Source organism: Astatotilapia calliptera, chromosome 23 (genome assembly GCF_964374335.1).
Source record: "Astatotilapia calliptera chromosome 23, fAstCal68.1, whole genome shotgun sequence".
Taxonomy (NCBI): Eukaryota; Metazoa; Chordata; class Actinopteri; order Cichliformes; family Cichlidae; genus Astatotilapia; species Astatotilapia calliptera.
In genome coordinates, this window is record NC_137443.1 from 23,250,597 (window position 1) to 23,270,196 (window position 19,600).

General features: G+C 41.8%; 1 protein-coding gene across 1 annotated transcript in view; it reads left to right on the top strand.

Annotated features, from left to right (window-relative positions):
* LOC113016400 (receptor tyrosine-protein kinase erbB-4) overlaps positions 1 to 19,600 on the top strand; it is a 366,846-nt gene that overhangs the window by 238,752 nt on the left and 108,494 nt on the right. The window contains exons 4-10 of the mRNA XM_026159217.2: positions 5,432 to 5,566; positions 7,829 to 7,894; positions 10,631 to 10,749; positions 11,492 to 11,633; positions 12,347 to 12,460; positions 15,356 to 15,482; positions 19,160 to 19,233. Coding sequence (XP_026015002.1) covers positions 5,432 to 5,566; positions 7,829 to 7,894; positions 10,631 to 10,749; positions 11,492 to 11,633; positions 12,347 to 12,460; positions 15,356 to 15,482; positions 19,160 to 19,233 — 777 coding nt within the window. The remainder of the gene's footprint in view (positions 1 to 5,431; positions 5,567 to 7,828; positions 7,895 to 10,630; positions 10,750 to 11,491; positions 11,634 to 12,346; positions 12,461 to 15,355; positions 15,483 to 19,159; positions 19,234 to 19,600) is intronic.

Consider the following 19,600-nt stretch of genomic DNA (forward strand, 5'->3'; position numbering starts at 1 on the left):
CATTGGTTAACAACCTATAATTGACAAATTATTGGCCAACGAATGTGCTGATTCACCATCAGTCCTGCCCTTCTCTTGTCATATCCAGTTTTGAAACACCAAAAAGGCCAAAAGCAGCTTGAGCCTTCAGAGCAGGAGCTGCCCTTCCTGCTTTGGTCAGCTGGAGCTCAACTCATGTGAGAAAGTGGTTTTCATAGTGATTTGGTCATATTTGGACAGGAAGAGAGAACTGCAGAGTTATTAACTAACTCACACTGGCTTACAAGGTTGGATAGGAAGGAACATCTGTAATTTGCACTGATATTGAATGTTAAGTTTAATCAAACCAAATACTGGATCCCTGTCGCTCAAAGCAGTCAAGCTGTAAATAATGCATAACCTTAACCCCTAAAGTAAAATTAGGCATTTTGACAAGTCTGCAAGACTGAGTTTTGGAGCCATTCTTCATTTTCTTCATTTTTCTTAACCCCCCTAAAGTCTCTTCTGACCATAACCCTTAACCCAAGCAGGTGGTTTAAATAAGGCTTACAGTGTGGATATTTAAGTCACTGTTTATCACTTTGAAACAAACCCTCATTTTATTCCTTGAATGCCCGCACTGTTATATTGTTCAGCAACACTTTTTTAGAGCTTGACTGCGCTAAATATGAAGCACCATCCTTTATGATGGAGCATTAGAGGGAGTCAGAAATGTGGGGTTTATGGGACTGAGTGATGGAGAAGAAAGAAAGTAAATGAATTCAATAAAGGTGGTGTCATTAAATTAAGCCATTTATTCCATTTTTCAGTTTTGCATTTGATGGAATTTCTCCAGTGATCTCCTCTTATTCCCCAGCACAGTTCTATATCAAATCTAATCTCTGATTCAGCATGACACTTCGACTTTTGCTATGTGATTCTTTTTTTCTCCATCACAGTGAGGCACTTTATTTCACTGCCAAGAGAGCTGTAGCAAAATGCTGCACCAGAAGCCGTCTTGAACCAAACATGACCTGACCGTATGGCATTAGAGGCCTCAGCGGCCGTATACATGCATAAAACGGCATGACTAGGAAGTGTCACCCAGAGGAGCTGAAGTCTTTTGGTTGAACATATAGACGATCAAAAGGGAGACAGGAGATTTTTTTCTTTTTTGTACCTATTTTAGAGACTGCATAGTAGATCATAGTGTATTTTTCTATGGAGCTGAAATTAAAGAAGTGATGTGGAGCTTTGTGATTGATATGAATATTACTTCATCTCAAATCCTTCCTGCTTTGGTTAGCTGGAGCTCAATTCATGTAAGAAAGTGTCTTTCATAGTCTCCTATAGTAATATCCCACTCATTCAGACATTTTCTTTATCATTACAATGGGTGAAATCTGCTACTAACCAACGTATCTCTTAAAGAATAAGACATTTTATTGCACAATTTACAGATTCATACGTTGTAATTGCTTGGATTGGTTATGCATGTCATGACTGGAAGTTTCTCACTTTTTTTTTTTTACTGTAGAATGATGGTTACATCCAACTTTGACCACTGACCCTTTTGATTGGACTCCCACAAATTGTCATAAGTATAATGTGTCATCAAGACTGCAAGGCAAACAGTGTTAATTAAGGCCACGTTTCAGACCTTTGTCACTGATATCAATGTGAGTTTTGAGTCTGTAGCCCAAGAATGATCAAACTACTGTTTGGTAAATGCATTGATGCAATGTCACCTTGCTAGTCCATTTGAACACTCAGAATTACACACTCTCTAGCATTCATATGCACACTCACTCCAGTGGATGTATTGGGGGCAACCAAGGGTTCACCTTGAACTTTGACACACGAACTGGGTTAGCCAGGGATCGATCTGATGACTTTCCGATTGGTATTGGATAGACTGTACCACCTACCACAGTAATTCTGCAGAATAAGAGTGAGCCGATGTCATTAAAGGTGCTCAGGTGTTGGGAAACTGAAAGACATGCTTCATGTAGGTCATGTGTTATTAACCACATTTCCCTAATGATAATAAAAAGCAAAATGAACCAGGATTTGGTCCACAATCTTAGTCAAGACTTGTCTGAACAACTATTCCATGATTTATCATTGCATTTGCTTAATATGTCCAGTTCATTTCACGACCACCACTGACCGGACCAGTTTTCCTGTATCAAATAAAATATTTCTATATCTAAGATCAAAATGATCAAAGTGAACAGAATTTTTCCGCAGTGTTTTACAAAATGAGTTTGAAGGTGCATACCGCAAAACCAAGGGAAGATGCATGACTAGGGTTCATGGTTGAGTCAGAAATAGTATATAAAAAGAGGAGGGCCTGGGGAGGAGGTGGGTTACAAAGCAGCTTGCAGATGGACAATCACTGTTGTGTAAAGTAATGTTTTCAATGCAGTGTATATGGGTTTCCTGAACTGATTGGGGGGCGATCGTGGCTCAAGAGTTGGGAGTTCGCCTTGTAATCGGAAGGTTGCCGGTTCGAGCCCCGCCTCGAATAGTCTCGGTCGTTGTGTCCTTGGGCAAGACACTTCACCTACCGCATACTGGTGTTGGCCAGAAGGGCCAATATATGGCAGATATGGCAGCCTCGCCCCACAGGGCAGCTGTGGCTACAACTGTAGCTTGCCTCTACCAGTGTGTGAATGTGTGTGTGAATGGGTGGATGACTGGGTGTGTAAAGCGCTTTGGGGTCCCTAGGGGGGACTAGTAAAAGCGCTATACAAATACAGGCCATTTACCATTGTGTGGAAAGGGTATTAAGTGAATCGGGAACCTCAGGAATTCGCATGATAAGGTGGGGCCAGGTTTCACAATGAACACACCCGAAACTCTGGCTGATTGGGACCCACACCCAGTTTCACACCTTGGCTCAGGCGATTAGAGGATCATCAGGGGGTCCTTTTGTCCCTCTGTGGGGGGTTACTCCCACTAGGTTTATATCTGGGACTCTCCACCATTTGACCTTAGAACTGAAGAAGCTTCTCGGATGAGAGGTGAAACGTCTTCAGGCAACTTAAAGAAGTCCAGACGCTTTTCTTTGCAAGCTCCTTTGACTACGATGACCTGGATGACTGAGAACCTTCACAGACAGGTATTAAGTGAACCATTGTCTGATGTGGGTTGAGTAGGAAGGTACATCTGTAGATCAGATGAGATTGCTTAATGTGCAACATGTTTCCAGAGATTCATATATTCTGTCAAGTCTTTCTTTTCCAATTTCTTGCAATTGAACGATGGCCCCATGCTTGAAAACAGATTATAAATAAATGTAATTAAAGGAAAATTAGCTGAACCTTGCTTGTTTGTGCTTCACAACATTTACACAGCATTAAGAGTGCTTTATGTGCCTGTCAAACACACTGCACAAAACCTGCTTTTTAGTGTGTCGGCCTTTATTTACAATGCCGAACCAATACTATGTCTTTTTTCAGTTACTGGACAAAAAAGCCTTCAAAAGCTTTTCAAGGTGTTACCCTAGCATAGCACACCATTATAAATCCTCACTTGCAGCTGCAAAATATGAGAGGCAACATCTGCTGAGTCTGTAGTTTGACATAAACTAAAACATCCTTCAGAAACTTCAAGGCTTTACAGTGTTTTTATCTCATAGGCAAGACACGTAACAATCCAGCGAGGGATGCTCACTTCTAGCCAGTTGTAAAAAGAGGTCATTTTCAAGCAAAGTAGGGCCCTCACCCAGTCGTGGTGGAAAGATGCCTGACACAAGCAAATGTCCGATGAGCCTGTGTGTGTGTAAAACCTATAATCTTGACCTGTTACGTGCTCCCTGATGACCTTGTCTATGTGCACAGTATGTCTGAACTAATGGGTTGTTTGTTCAAGGATCTTTAGAGGCGTGAAGCGGCTCAACAACAAAGCCCTCTATCACATGAAGGAGACTTAAGGGAAAACACGAAATGCACATATGGACACATCTGCCGTCTGAAAAATAATTAATTGGGGTTCGGTAACGGATGGCCGTTCATTTCACAGCTATTTTTGAATGCTATCAAAGCATGCTGATGGTGCAGTCCATGTGCTATTTGTACAAGCTTCTTCTTCCTTTTTTTTTTCTCTCCAGCCGCCATCCATGAATGTTAAACACGCCCAGATAAATCGTCCATTGTGACGGGAACATGATTACATGAAGCTGCGGCTGTAGGCCATTCAGCAGGCAGACAGAGCGCCATGTCACCTCTAAGAGAGCTTTGAATAAATGTCCCCGTCTCCACCAAGGCCCACTTCTTTAATCAGGGTGTCGGATGGTAATGATTAGCTTCCTGTGTGTGTGTGTGTGTGTGTGTGTGTGTGTGTGTGTGTGTGTGTGTGTGTGTGTGTGTGTGTGTGTGTGTGTGTGTGTGTGTGTGCTTCTCAGCAGTCGAATCATAAGCGCACGGCGTTAATAATCTGCCTGGAGAGACAATGCCCTTCTTTACCTTCAGCTAATCCAGCCCTAATCTGAAGCACATTGTTGCTTCTTTTTTCATTATTAAATTTCATTTATTTTGACAAGTACTTTCATGGAATCATATTCAAGGAGAAGGAGATGCAAGATGATTGTATCTAAATCCCCCAAATAGGTTAAATTATATAGTCTGCTGGTATCCCAGAGAGAAAGAAACACAGATGGGGGCTGTTTTTTCCCTTCTGCTTTGGGTCACAACTCAGGAGGGGGGGATTACTGCAGCATCATTTCATTCAGTCTCTATATCCAAAACCTGGATTAGTAACAGGGAGAGGGATTAGAATGTATTATCACTATCCATGCCCAGGCATCTGTTAAGGGCACTGGTCCTTGAAAGGAAACATATTTTTGCTATTAAGCAAATGCTGGTTGAAGTGCCTGCCTTTGTCTTTGGTGTGTTGGCTCTCACTGTGGAGTAGGTCACGAAAAGCTCCAGTTCCAGTTATTTTCTATGAGACAGTTTGATTGTTTGGGCCGCTTAGGAGTCTTGAAGTTAATAATTCAACAATAAAAAGAAAAAAGTTTCAAGATTTAAGTGCATCTAAACTCCGAAGCTATGCGCTTTCTCTGCTCCAGTTTTAATTAACACAACAAGTATCATGTCTGCCTGTGACATTCAAACTCATTAACTCTGAAGATAAATGAAATTACTTAATAATACTCAGCGCATAATTAGGAAATCAGACTGGCGTATAGTAGGAGTTTCTTTAAAATCCATTTGCTTATTTTTATGAGGTACTTTCTATACAAATATCTTTGGACTTGGCATAGAATATCTGTGTGCATTTGTCAATAGCATTTATCGTCATGCTCAGATGCGCTTCAGGGAACAGCATATGCAGCGTGGTACTTTGAGACAAAGAGAAGAGTTAACCTTGAAGTATTGATTTTCTGCCATCGTGCACATGTACTCTATATCCACGGCTATGTGCTCATTTGTCTCTTTCTCTCTCCTTTCTGTTTTTCCTTGTGCAGAGATACTGAATGGGGGCGTTTATGTTGACCAGAACAAATTCCTGTGTCACGCAGACACCATCCATTGGCGTGACATTATCAAGAACCCCCAAGCTGAGCTGCTGGTGGTGCCGTCCAACAACAGCAACAATGGATGTGAGTACAGAGTGAGGGTGCAAACCGGTAGAACCAGTAGTTTTTGATTAGATTAACCTTCTGACCTCTAAGTCACTGGTGATGCCCCCAAGCAATGAACACTTAAGTTCTTGTTTTAAAGAAGAGGTCAATGGGATTTTATAGGCTAAAAGCACCCCGGTAGACCTGAAGTGGATAAATAGAAGAAGATGGATGAATGAAGGATGGAGGTTTCGGAACAAACCGGCAAGAAGCTATTAATCCACATAGCCAAAAGTATACATACAGACTCAAATATATACTTAAATCTTTTAAAAGTTTGGTGTTGAAAGTTCAATAATGTCTTTTAACTCAACAATACCAAGCCCTGTAAACTTCTCATTAGTGATCATGATAGACTACAACTGGTAGTTTCTCTTTGCCAGCATAAAAAAGGTTTGTTTGACAGCACTAATGGGGTTAAACACTATTCAAAGCAATGGGAAAGTCCAATGAATTCAGTGAAGCTCTAATAAGAATAATAGGAGATTTTCACAGCTTTGGAAGGTCTCTACCCGCCATTTCTAAACAACTGCAGTTTCCAAAATCATACAGTCATTAAATATGTGTCATTCCACCCTGGAAATAGAACAAAATTACCATGACATTCATGCCCATGATGAGTGGATGTAACCTTCTGATCACAACTGTATATACGTCATATACAGGTTTAATATGACAGAAATACTTCATCTCTGGCACTGAAACCACATCCACAGCTGTTCAAACCTTCTGTTTGCATGGGGCAGCCAATTATAAGAAAGCTGGCTTAAGGAAAAGTTAAAGGAATGAAATAGGACTGTTTCAAGCAGTAAATGAACTAACAGGCAGTTGCACTAAGGCCCAGTATAAGATACCTAAGGTTCATTTTAACTGTGAATTATGCAAAGCTTCTCTACTAGAGTCCAAGAATAAAAATGTGGAGCAAGATATGAATGTAATAGGTGCCCTTTAAAGTATCGTCAGTGAAATGTTAAAGTGGCACATTCCAACATACTGTAGAAACACACACACACACACACACATCCAGCAGCAATCACGCCCTATCCTCATTCTGTTTGCCTGGCGGTCATTTGGAAGCAAAATCACATAGTGTTAGATCAGCGCGTGAACCTTCCTATTGTAGTGGTATGTTAACGACTTTGCAGCAAGGCCCATGGAGCTGCTGTCTGCTGTGGTCTTTTTAAATCTCAGTGAATCTGACAGCTGGTTTGAAGCTGCCCACTTCCCTTGTTACCCAACCGCCTCACCCCCTTTGTGGTCCCGGCTGTCCCTCAGCTCCCTCTGCTTTGGCCATAACAGGCGTCAGTATCCGGCGGACATTCTGTCAGAGGAACTGGCTGCTAAAGACAACTCTTTCAAACTTTTCTGCGCATTTATGGGCAAGCCTTTTGCTCATTTTGAGGGATGGAAAGCAGTTTCTTCAGGGTCTCTGTATCAAAACGTGTCAGGGTGAACAATGGGGACAGCTGTGGCGCCGAGTGGTAGCAAAGACATAGACAATGGGGCAAATGAAAAGGCGTTATGACCTTTTTTTTACACTTTGCAGAATGAACAGAATACAATCTGACTAGCATGAGCAGGGATCAGGACATCATGCAAAGCCTGTTTCTAGACAATAAAGGTTGGGGAAGACACTGTACAAGTACAATGTGCGTGAAACGTTGCTATTTTGTTGATGAGATGCCACTGATGTAGGAGGAAGGGGATGAAAAGAAACAACGAACAGAGGAGGTGGGCCAAAAATGACAAGAGAGTTTGTGGGAGTGGAGGTTGCCAAATTGAGGCCCTTTGCCAAGTTGTAGTTAGTATTTAACATTAACAACCCCACAGTGGGAGTGGTTGAAGGGGCCGGGTGACAATCTGCCTCACTATTCCACTTACTCTGTAATTAACCCATAGTCAATTAAGTCTTGATGATGGGCCATGGGCAGATGAAGGCTGTGAATGCTCTGTCAGGTCCCACTTTGCCTGCTAGCTCTTGACGGAAGGGAGAAGAAGCCTGTCTTTCATGCTCATGTTTCTCACAGGCCATGAGTCGCCAGTGACTTGAAATCTATTGTTGGATGAGCGGAGGAGATTCGACAGTTCTGTCACTGTCATTAGTCAAGCAGTTTTAAGGGCATGCACGAGCGAACGATTAGGTGTTTGATGTGTGTGGGGGCAGTGTCTTTAATGTGTGTTTGTGTCAAAACTACGTCTGAAGTTTGCAGAGAGTTCTCTGATGTACGGTGTCTTTTGCAGGCAGACGCTGTCATCGCTCATGTAACGGACGCTGCTGGGGCCATCAGGAGGACCAGTGTCAAACTTGTGAGTGCACTATCGCAGTCCCACCTCAAAACGCTGATTCACACGTGATGTAATGTATTGCTTTCCTGGTATAAAATTAAAAATTATTTCCTATTGCCCTTTACTGATATCACATGCATGTGTAGCTTTACTTCTTTGCGGATAAGGCCAACTAAAGTCCACATTAGGTGTTGGGTAGTTTAATGTCAATCAGAAGACTTTTACCCTGCAAATAAGGGGTGGATCAACTTGGCCAACAATCCCTGAACTTGCTGGTTAGACAAACATCATCCTTTGGGCTGGAAAACTTTTTCACAATAATTACTTATATTGAAAGCTCAATTTTCCATTTGTCTATGGTGCCAAGTTATAAATCCCACTCTGATAACACAACTCCAAAGCTACACCCTTTATTGTAAAGGTAACACTGTGGACCAGTGCTACATGTATTGAAGTTAAGAGTGGTGTCAAATAGCTATGCACAGAGAGAGACAGTCATGTGAAAAAGAACGTTTTCACATTACGTGGCCCTCTGGGGTACATCTCATGATTCAGGAGCTCGCAGAACCACCTTTAGCTGCAGTAACTTGAAGTAATACTTTTCTGTATGACTTTATCAGTCTCATCATTTTGGATGAATTGTGACCCACTCTTCTCTACAATGTTGCTTCAGTTCAGTTCACGGGGCCGTTGCAGCACCTTAGTTTTTATCTTTTTCAGCCATTCTGTTGTAAATTTGCTGCCTTGCTTTGGGTCATTCTCCCGTTATATGAGCCAGTTTGAAGTAAATTTAAGTTGTTGGACTCACATTTGACTCAAGAGTACTTTGGTAGTACATGGTGGATTCAATGACTTTAAGGTGCCCAGGTCCTGTGGCTGCAAAATAAGCCTGAATCATTACCCCACCATCAATCAGCTGATATGTGTTTGTGCTGATATGCTATATTTGGTTTTGTGTGTCATGACCAAACATCTCCATTTTGCTATCGTCTGTGCGAAGGACATTGTTCCAGAAGTCTTGTAGTTTGTTCACTTGCAACTTTGCACTTAGCTTTACTGCTATGTTGTTTTTTTTTTTTAGAAAGCAGAGGCTTTCTCCTGAAAATGCTTCCAAACAAGTCTTTTTCTAGTTGTACTCTTATGAACTTGAACATTTTAGATGTTAACTGAGCCCTTTAGTGAACCAAGTTTCATCATGGTAATGGTGTTTTAGATGTGCCTATATGTATAGACAGTCTAGTGTTATGCCAGTAAGCTATGCTAACCAACCTACGACTCATTTGCCTAGCATAAGTCATTTCATTTAAAAAGAAAAAAAAAGTACAACCCACACAAACAATAATTCATTTTACAACTGAAAAAGTTTTTCAAAATCTATTTATGCAAAGTGCAATAGCAGAACTCAACATAAACACTGAGAAGTAGGCTAATGAAATTCTTTTAAATCACTTATTAGTTTAAGGCCAAGTGACCCCTTGTTTTTACTGACTGGCAGGAGAAAATTAATGATACTGTAAAATCTGCTTTAAAATAATCTGTAATCTCCAGTAATCTGCTTTGGGATAGATTTGCTTTTTAAGCTTCATGAGGACTATCCTATTTTTTTCTTTTTCTTCTCATTTTTATTAAAGTTGGACACCAAGCTTATAGCCAATATCTAGAAAATGTATTATTAATTATAGGTAGGAAATAACTGTTCATCACCGTGTAGCAATACTTGGCACATAACAAATAAAAGGAAAAAAATGAGATACCAAAGGAAGGAGTTTAACTAGAGAAATGTTTGTCGTTCATATAATTACAGGATGTTCCCCTCATGGAAAGACTTACAGAGGCTCTGGCTTGTTTTTCTTAAACTAACAGACTAATAGATTACAGAGGCTTGGGTTTTTTTCCACTACTGCATCATTATGTTCGCAACTCAGCACAGAGTGAGCACAGCAGTTTTTAATGCCTGGGCTTCAAGCTCCTGCTGACTCTCTGGCTGGTCTATATCCTTCTTTATCAATACAGTGTGGGAGACTGTCCTTTATCAGAAATGTTGGCTGATGAAATGGGGACAAGCCACACATTACTAATGATACTTACACAGCTCCCGTTAAACTAGTTGAAATAAAATACAGAGAAGAAACTGGAATGGCAGTAAATATTTCACTGGTTACTGCAAAAGTTGGCATATCAGCGAGTAAAGCCAGGCTTTCTGGGAATCAGAACAGTTGGACGGCGTCTTTGGCCAATTGACTCGCTTGGCTGAAAGCACCCATTGTATAAACACTGATATGGCGAATCTGTGAGATTCAGTTAATTTTTTCCAAACTTTATGTATCTAGGGAAAACCAACTGGGTTTCCACAAGCAAAGCTCCCCCTTAGATTCATTCCTGGACGCTGTCAAACACTATTTTCAGCTGTTCGGTCTCTGAGCTGAAGCTTCGGAGCAGTTAGAGGAGAAGAGTCCTCTTCAAGGGTTTCCAAGGAGGTTCTTGAGACAGAAGACAGTGCTTCATGTTTTTAAAGTACGTCTGTGCTTTCTAGGCAGTGACTCTGTGGTCGCAAACCAACTTGGCTGACCTTTAGGTTGCTGAAGCCCCAAATTTCTTCCTGCCTACATGCGACTGTGAGCAGTTGTGACTAGAGAGGAAGGTTGAGCGTGGTGGTATTGTCTCTCTTTATGAGTGTGAATGTATGTAGATGTGTGTGCGTGTCTGTGTGTGTGTGTGCCAGACCTTTAAAATTCAGTCTTTCCACTTCCGTTGCAGTGACAAAAACGGTGTGTGCAGAGCAGTGTGACGGTCGATGCTTCGGGCCTTACGTCAGCGACTGCTGCCATCGCGAATGCGCCGGCGGCTGCTCCGGCCCCAAGGACACGGACTGCTTTGTACGTCACACACACACACACACACACACACACACACACACACACACACACACACACACACACACACTTTCTCACTCTTTAACTCTCTTTACTTCTTTTATTTCTGCCTTCAACACACACGTACAGTGACCAAAAAAGAAAGAAAGAAAATCATCCTATCTACACTCATCCTTCTTCCCATTCCACATCTTTTGTCCAACATCTGTTTGCCATCCTCCCCGCCCGAAAATGATCCACTTTGTTTACCTGCTGATAAATTGTTTGTCATTTTATGGTGCTGTAAACATCTTCCACAGCGGCGCTCTTTAAAGGACAAATTGGGGATTCTGTGTCATAATTAATATCCCTTTTATCACCTCAAGTTCTACCTTTTTCCTCAAACTGGTGCATGACTTCCCTGCACATGCTGACAGGGATGATATTGTAGTTGTAATTCACAGAAAGGCTCATCCAATTCAATTACTGCTGTTTCCGCCTGTGGCCACAGACGACAAATCACTTAAGAGGTTTATGGGAAAACATTTCACCATTTACATCATGGCTGTGGATCAATGGCTCCAATTTTTCTCCCATTTGGCGTTCAAAGAGACAAAGGAGGGCCGCATGATTCGCATGTCGCAATCCCACGTAAAAATGAAATGCTGCTGTAATACTCTTTCGCTCATGGTGACTTATGCAGGAAAATCACAGCCCTCCCCATTTGCCTTCAACCTAGCTCACTGCGGTTGTATTCCCTCTGCAGGCTTGCACCAATTTCAACGACAGCGGGGCCTGCGTGACCCAGTGCCCTCAGCCCTTTGTGTACAACCCGACGTCCTTCCAGTTAGAGCACAACCCCAGGGCGAAATACACCTATGGAGCCTTCTGTGTCAAGAAATGTCCACGTAAGTCTGCACCTAGTTCTCAGCGAACGCAGTGGACATCCAAGCAGCTGCAAAATGATCTGGTGTGTGTGCCATTACACAACGCTACGCCGCAATAACATAGATGCTGATAATAACGCTCGTAAATAAGTCTTTGTTTTTTGTTTTTTAGAATCTGTGCTGGCGTCTGTTGATGAGTCATTTATCCCCTGTCAATCCTGAAATTGGACCCCAGGCAATTATTTCAAGTCAAGATAGATTACTCAAACATAAATCAAACATAAATAAAGTGTGTATCTCAATCAGCTAGTTGCTATGCCATCTGCTTCAGCTTCTGGCAGCTGAAAAAGCTTAGCTCGTTCTGTCATGGATGTGCAGTTATGGTAGTGAAATATTTCAGCGAACGTGCATTAAAATTTGAGTGACATGAAGAGACTGCATGTTCGACTTCTACTGATCATCAGATGATCATACCACAGTATGGCTTTCCTGTTTCTGCAACCAAGTACTTAGCTAATTCATTACTGTTTCTCATTGATATAGACCATTAGTTTTGATCATTACACAAATGTGATTAAAATACAATCAGTTTCATACAATTAGAGGGGTCCTTCCAGGAATGTGCTTTGATTTTTATAGTATTATATTTCAAATTTACTGTAGGGGGTTGTATGCGGTATGCTAAAAGACTGGTGAAGTCCTCTAATTCAGATTTTTGCTGCTTTTTCTATCAGATAACTTTGTCGTGGACCACAGCTCCTGTGTGAGAGCATGTCCCAGCAACAAGATGGAAGTGGAGGAGAACCGGATTAAAATGTGCATCCCTTGCACAGACATCTGTCCAAAAGGTAAACCCAAGCAGCGATTTCTGAAAATAAAGTGCGAAATATATAGTTCCTTCAGTCAACTTGTGCTGAATGTCATATTAAAGTGTTTCATGCCTGTTAAACACGGTGGACCAGTTCTGTGAGTCAAACTACTGAAGTAGAAGCCTAGCATACACCTAGCAGGGAAGTTACTAATTAAACAAAATGAAACTTAAACCTAAAGGAAATACATAAACAGGAAAGTTACAAAACAATTTGCATTGCCTTTTGGAGACAAAAGTGCTAACATTAGCTTATAGCTTAGCAAACCACCCTCTGGCTCTAAAAAAACAAGGTAGCAAAAGCTGCAATTCTAAAGTTATAGGTATAAAGCATATACAAATCTGTGGATAAACCAGGTGATTTCAGCAAGAATATCTTTAATTTCCTGTATGGAGAAACACAAGAGGGACCATAGAGTAAATAATGACAGAGCAAGATCTGACCTACACAGTCATTTTCAGTCAAAACAGAAGCTAGAGCAGCTGTTCGTCATAAATTCTCTATGCACTTGTAATGCAAGATTTTTCAGCTTTTGTTGTGCAAAGCGACCACAGTTAATTGCTCAAAAGCTTATTCTGTAATAGGTTCAGGTCTATGATTTGTCAACTGTTCCCCCAATCAGTCGCCAGAAGTAAAAAACTAATAACCATATTTCTATCCCAAGGGAAAAATTCCCCAATCAAGTAGTTGCTTGAGATTGGCAGTTGCTATGAAACTGATTGCTAATGTCCCAATCATGAAGCCATAGAGACCAGTCAGTGATGCAACCACACTGAAAACCACTAGCAAAATGCTGCGATTGCTCATAGTTTCAATGGAAGATGCAAACTTGTCTGCAAACACTCACCAACTACTCTCTCAGCAGCAGTGAAACTATGAAAACTGATCCAAACCAGAAAATGAGAACATTTGTCTTCAAAGTAAAAGTTGTGGCTTTAGCAATGTGTTGATGGCAGCAGGGAAACACAACTTTTACTGTGACCTCAGAGGGTTTCCATTTACTTGTGGGGATCTCGTTTTGCTCATGCTTGGACAGCAGTTGGACAGTTTTTATATATAATGCTGCAACTTCCACGCAAACTATGGTCAACTGCAGCAATCTGCTTTCAACAAAGGTGATCCCAAGGAGGACTTTGGTTTCGCACCCTCCAACAACCACACACCAAGCCATCAAGGAGTGCACCAACTGGTCTCTAAGCCTGTGTGACTGAGACCTAAGATGGATGTTTGAAAAGTGTGGCCAAGGTATATTTCTGTCTCATGGTTTCTCATGGTTTCATATTAATTGACACTTGGAGTAACTCATAAGTCACCCTGGGGTGTTTTATTGCCCGTTGGCCTGGGTAGTTTTGGTTTAGGCTGTCAAATTTGTGCTGTTGAATGGATAAACCATGAAAATGAGCAGATTTTTATCTATTTATTATGATAGCATAACAATAATGTACAGGTATAATGTGCAAATCAAACAAAGTGAAGTGATAATCCAGTTTGATTCTCATTTTTCCCCCTGCTTCTACGGCTACCAGGCTCACTGCACTGCATTTACTGTATGTACAAGAGCTTATGCAGTTAAAACATTTTAATCTAATAGCTTTATGCTAACAGTGATGATACCAAATCGACACGAGCCCAGAGGAATCACTTAAAAAGCTTTATATAAGAAATGTAATTTATTTTCACGGGAGGCAGCTTAGCTTTTTTTATGTTACCGTGAATGTACTTACAGCTCAGATATTGATTCCAGCGACCCTTCCAAAATCAACATCTTCTTTCCTGTATGAGCCACGCCGTGCAGTGCTCACATCTGTAACATTCTCAGCAATGCAGTAAACTTTATCTCATTTTATTAATGAAGTCTTCTCTAAACCTTCCATATTGTTGATTTCAAACATTAATAGTTAGGTCCTAACGCAAAATTAATCTCTGCGCATTTCATTAAAGGGGCTTTGGCTACATGACACTCATTTTCTCTTATCACTGCAATGTGTATCCAGTGCATACTCATTACATCCTGTTGGAAGTTAAATATGGCATAAATGAAGGTCACGTGTTTGATCCCCACAACAGTCGACATGGTAATTAACACAAAATAGTCTCATAATGAGAAACTGCTCCTACCTGCTCAGTAATTACAAGTCATTTTGCTGGAAGACCGTCTGCTAAATGCCTAAAATGGCTAATGTGAAATTAAACAGCATTACTTCAGTTCAATACAGAGGATTAGCCCCGTCATCACATTGTTCTCACAAAGGTAACTGATCTGACCTCTCTCTTACGGAGGCAAGGCAACAGTGTTTTTCTTCAGGTTCCATGTATGGGCTGTGGCATCCATTGATTGGCTAATCCCTTGATTACATCGTCACATAGCAGGGAGGGGTTAATGAGGGATAGCCCAAAGAACTGTGGGAAATGATAACAAATTAACATTTCAGATATCGCGTTGGCTGGTATAAATCACTATCAAAAACTGGTTACACCACTTAATGCCAGCCTTATTCATCATCCCCTCCGCCTCTGTCAGAAATACTTGGCTCACACTAGACCGCAAGTCTAATTAATGCAGATGTAATGAATTCATTATAGGGAGGAATTGGCTGTGGATTGGCCCATGCTTTCATCAAAGGAATTCCAATGCATGGAGAGGGGCCATGGCCTTTCATGCACACCCAAAAGCAGGACCATATTTTCATAAAAGAGTATGAAACATTACAGTGACAAATGGCCAGTGGTCATTTCTCAAAATTAGGCCTTTGCAATATACAGGGACTTCAGATATGCATTAAAGTAGGTAAATTCTCCATTGCTAAAGCAGCTAAAATGGTCATTTAAGTAGTATTTTTAACTAATTGTGTGTTTCGATGTTTGTTGTTTCAGTGTGTGACGGTATAGGAACAGGAAGCCTGCAGTCAGCTCAAACAGTGGACGCCAGCAATATTGATAAATTTGTCAACTGCACCAAAATCAATGGCAACCTCATCTTTCTCATTACTGGCATTAAAGGGTGAGTGCCACTCACACTCAGTGATTTCACACAAGTTTTTGTTAAGCATATTTGATGGAGCACACACAAAAAAAAGATTTGTTTTTACTTTTTTATGTGTCATACAATTTCAGAACTTCTAGATTAACATGCACAAACAAATTTTATCTGTCTATGTGGTTTTTTTCTATGATTTTTTTTAAAACTAGAAGGTGTCAAACTGTACATTCTTTGAATTACTGAGGTTTGATAATCAGTTTTTCTTTTCTGGGAAATTCATCTGCTTTGGCAAAAAAGTAACTGCCATACAGAACAAGAAGTTTGGATCCAGATGTCTTCTGGCATCCCCATTGTCCCCACTGATGACCTTGGTGATGGAATGGGTTGGACTGATACTTATATAGTGCTTTTCCACTCAGAGCACTTTCAATAAGCATCATTCACCCAGCCACACAAGTTCATGCAAGTGCTTTTTTTCCATGCCTACGCACTTTTGACCTAGCATTCACTTGCTCATACTCCTTTCGATGTATTGGGGATTCAGTGTCTTGCTCTGAAATACAGGTTGGAAGAGTCAAGGTTTTTAGCAGATGACCTGCTCCACCTTCTGAACCACGGCCGGCCCCAATACCCATTGGGTTCTTAAATTGGGTGCGGTGAAGATGGTGTCTAGTACACAGTTTGGTCTACTGACGAGTCATATAGATGCTTTAAAGCGCTTGAGCTGAAGGCAACTAGGGATTCTTGAAGACATTTTACTTCACGTGTTAAGCGTTATTAGCTGAAAAAGAATGGACAAGAGTTGAAATGTCTTCAAGAGCCTAAAAGAAGTCCAGTTGTCTTGGACTCAAGCACTTTATCTCACACTCATATACACACACGCAGACACACACACATCTCCATTGCACTGTATCGTCCTGTTCTGTCTATTGTTGCACTGTCTTGTCTTGTTCATTTTTGCTGTTTTTATATATTGCACTTTGCATAGGCCTGTGTTTGTCCGTTCAAATTCAAATTCAAATTCAAATTCAAATTTTATTTGTCACGTACACAGTCATACACAGTACGATATGTAGTGAAATGCTTGGACAACTGCTCGTGACCTAAAGAAAACAAAAAAGGAAAAGGCTATGAATAAGATAGGAAATAAATATGAAAAAATAAAAAGGGTAAATTTAACTAGGAAGGAATAAAATATAAATTAAGGTTAAAAATGAAATAACTGTACAACACAAATTAGAATGAAGGGTAAATTTAACTGGGAAGAATAAGATAAAATATATAAATTAAAGTTGAAAATAAAATAACTGTACAACAAAATACACAATATAGAACTATATAAGAATGTATGAAGAAATCTAAATATAAATAAATATATACACAATAACAGCAGCTGTACAAGTATTAACCGGAAATGAAGAATATAGTGACCAGTGTTGTGCAAAAACAAAGTCCCGAAAGTCCAGTGTGTGTGTAAGAACCATATGTGTGGGTCAGTACTGTGTGGTGGTGTGATTGAGAGACCGTATCGCCTGCGGGAAGAAGCTCCTCCTCAGTCTCTCTGTGTTGGTCTTCAGGGAGCGGAATCGCTTTCCTGACCTCAACAGAGAGAACAGTCTGTTGTTGGGATGGCTGAGGTCCTTCACGATCTTCCTGGCCTTGGTCCAGCACCGCCTGCTGTAGATTGAGTGCAGGTCAGGGAGCTCGGAGCGGATGGTGCGCTCAGCTGACCGCACAACCCTCTGTAGAGCTCGTCTGTCCTGCATGGTGCTGTTCCCGAACCAGGTTAAGATGTTTCCCGTCAGGATGCTCTCTATGGTGCACGAGTAAAAGTTCCTGAGCACCTTGGAGGGCAGTTGGAAGTCTCTCAAGCGTCTGAGGTGGTAGAGATGCTGTCGGGCCTTTTTCACCACGGTGTTGATGTGACAGGACCATGACAGGTCCTGCGTGATGTGAACTCCGAGGTATTTGAAGCTGTCCACTCTCTCCACTGGGCACTCGTTGATGACGGGGGTCTGGTAGTTCCTCTCCTGCTTAGTGCTGAAGTCCACTATCAGCTCCTTTGTCTTACTGACGTTTAGAAGGAGGTTGTTCCTCTGGCACCAGTTCTCCAGATTCCTAATCTCCTTCAGGTAGGCCGTCTCGTTGTTATCAGAGATCAGGCCCACCACGACGGTGTCGTCAGCAAACTTGATGATGGTGGTGGAGCTGGTAGTGGCCACACAGTCATATGTGTACAAAGAGTACAGCAGGGGGCTCAGAACACACCCCTGGGGGGCTCCAGTGCTGAGAGTGGTGGAGGCTGAGACATGTCCGCCCATCCTTACTGCCTGTGGTCTGCCAGTTAGGAAGTTGGAGATCCACTGACACATAGATGAGCTGAGTCCCAGATGCTCCAGCTTGGTGGTGAGTGTGGAGGGAATTATGGTGTTAAATGCAGAGCTGTAGTCTATGAAGAGCATTTTAACATAATTCCCCCTTCTAGTGTCCAAGTGAGTGAGTGATGTGTGGAGGAGATGAGAGATGGCATCGTCTGTGGAACGATTTGGACGGTAAGCGAACTGTAGTGGGTCCAGTGTGTCTGGTAGTGAAGAAATGATGAAGTCTCTGACCAGGCGTTCAAAGCACTTCATCACTACTGAGGTGAGGGCTACAGGGCGATAGTCATTGAGAGAAGCAGGGTGGGGTTTCTTCGGGACAGGAACAATGATGGACTCTTTGAAGCATGTGGGGATCACCGACTGAGATAAAGAGATGTTGAATATCTCAGTGAACACAGGAGCTAGCTGGTATGCGCAGTCTCTTAGGATACGACCTGGGATGCCGTCTGGTCCTGCTGCTTTCCTGGTGTTCACTCTCTTGAAGGCTCTCCTTACTTCATGCTCGGAGATGACGAGCACGTTTCCGGTGCTGGCAGTATCTTCCTGTCTGCAGCCGTTAGCGCCGCTAACACTAGCATTGTTGGAGACCTTAGCTGCAGCCTCGAAGCGAGCATAGAAAGTGTTCAGCTCGTCTGCCAGAGTCACGGCCGCGTTCGTCATACCGGTTGTTGGTGCTTTATAGTCCGTTATTGTCCTTAGTCCCCGCCACAGGCTCCTAGAGTCACTCTGTTGGAGTTGTAACTCTAGTTTCCTCCCGTAGCGCTGCTTCGCCTCTTTCACCGCCCTCTGCACGTTATATGTCATATGTAGCACCAGGGTCTCAGAGGAACGCTGTCTCATTTCACTCTGTACTGTGCCACTGTACATGGTTGAAATGACTATAAAAGCCACTTGAACTTGAACTTTAGCTCATCATACTGAGTGACTGAGACTCTGTACAGACATACTGTACTTTTGCCTTCAAGTCGATCCCTACAAGTGACCACATTCTAGTTATGCATAGTTAATAAACCCACTGTTGGGGTACTATGTAGGAGCAGCAATATGTGCAGTTTTACTGAAGGACAACATAGGCTTCACTACATGGATGAAAACTTTACACACAAAACCACTGCACATGGAGAAAAAAAGAGAGCAGTGAAGGTCAGGGAGCGCTCTTACCCTGTCAGATACTCTTAACAGCATCCTGAGGACAGAATGATTATAAATCATAATTTGGCTATCGGCTTTAGTTGGCTTAAAAACCTTAATGAAACGTTCATTTATAAAGCCTTGCTTTAGCAACATAGACTTATTATGCTTTATACTTCTCTTCAGGGATATGTATCACGGTATTGGGCCTTTGGACCCTGAGCGCCTCAACGTGTTCCGCACCGTGAAAGAGATCACAGGTAAGACGGCCTCACTTGGAAACACTGAATACAAGAAGAATTACAGGGTGTGTTTGTGCATGCGGCCGTGTGAATTATTTGGCCTCTAAAGTAGTGAAAGAAAGCTTTAAGAGGACAGCAGATTTTTGCCAGTAAGCTCAAAAAGGAGCTCTGGTGCATATAATGTTATTGTGTGTGTGCAATATCTCCATAGTTATACGTTCTTTCACTGTGTGCTGCTGCTGCTGTGTGCATCCTTGTGTGTGTACTTATTCATTAGCTATTAGAGGCCTTAAGGGATGAGCAATACCTCGTATACAAACCCTTTTGTCATATTAAACCGCGACTTGAGTTGAGCCAAACAGCTAATGGAGTGAAACTGCATTTT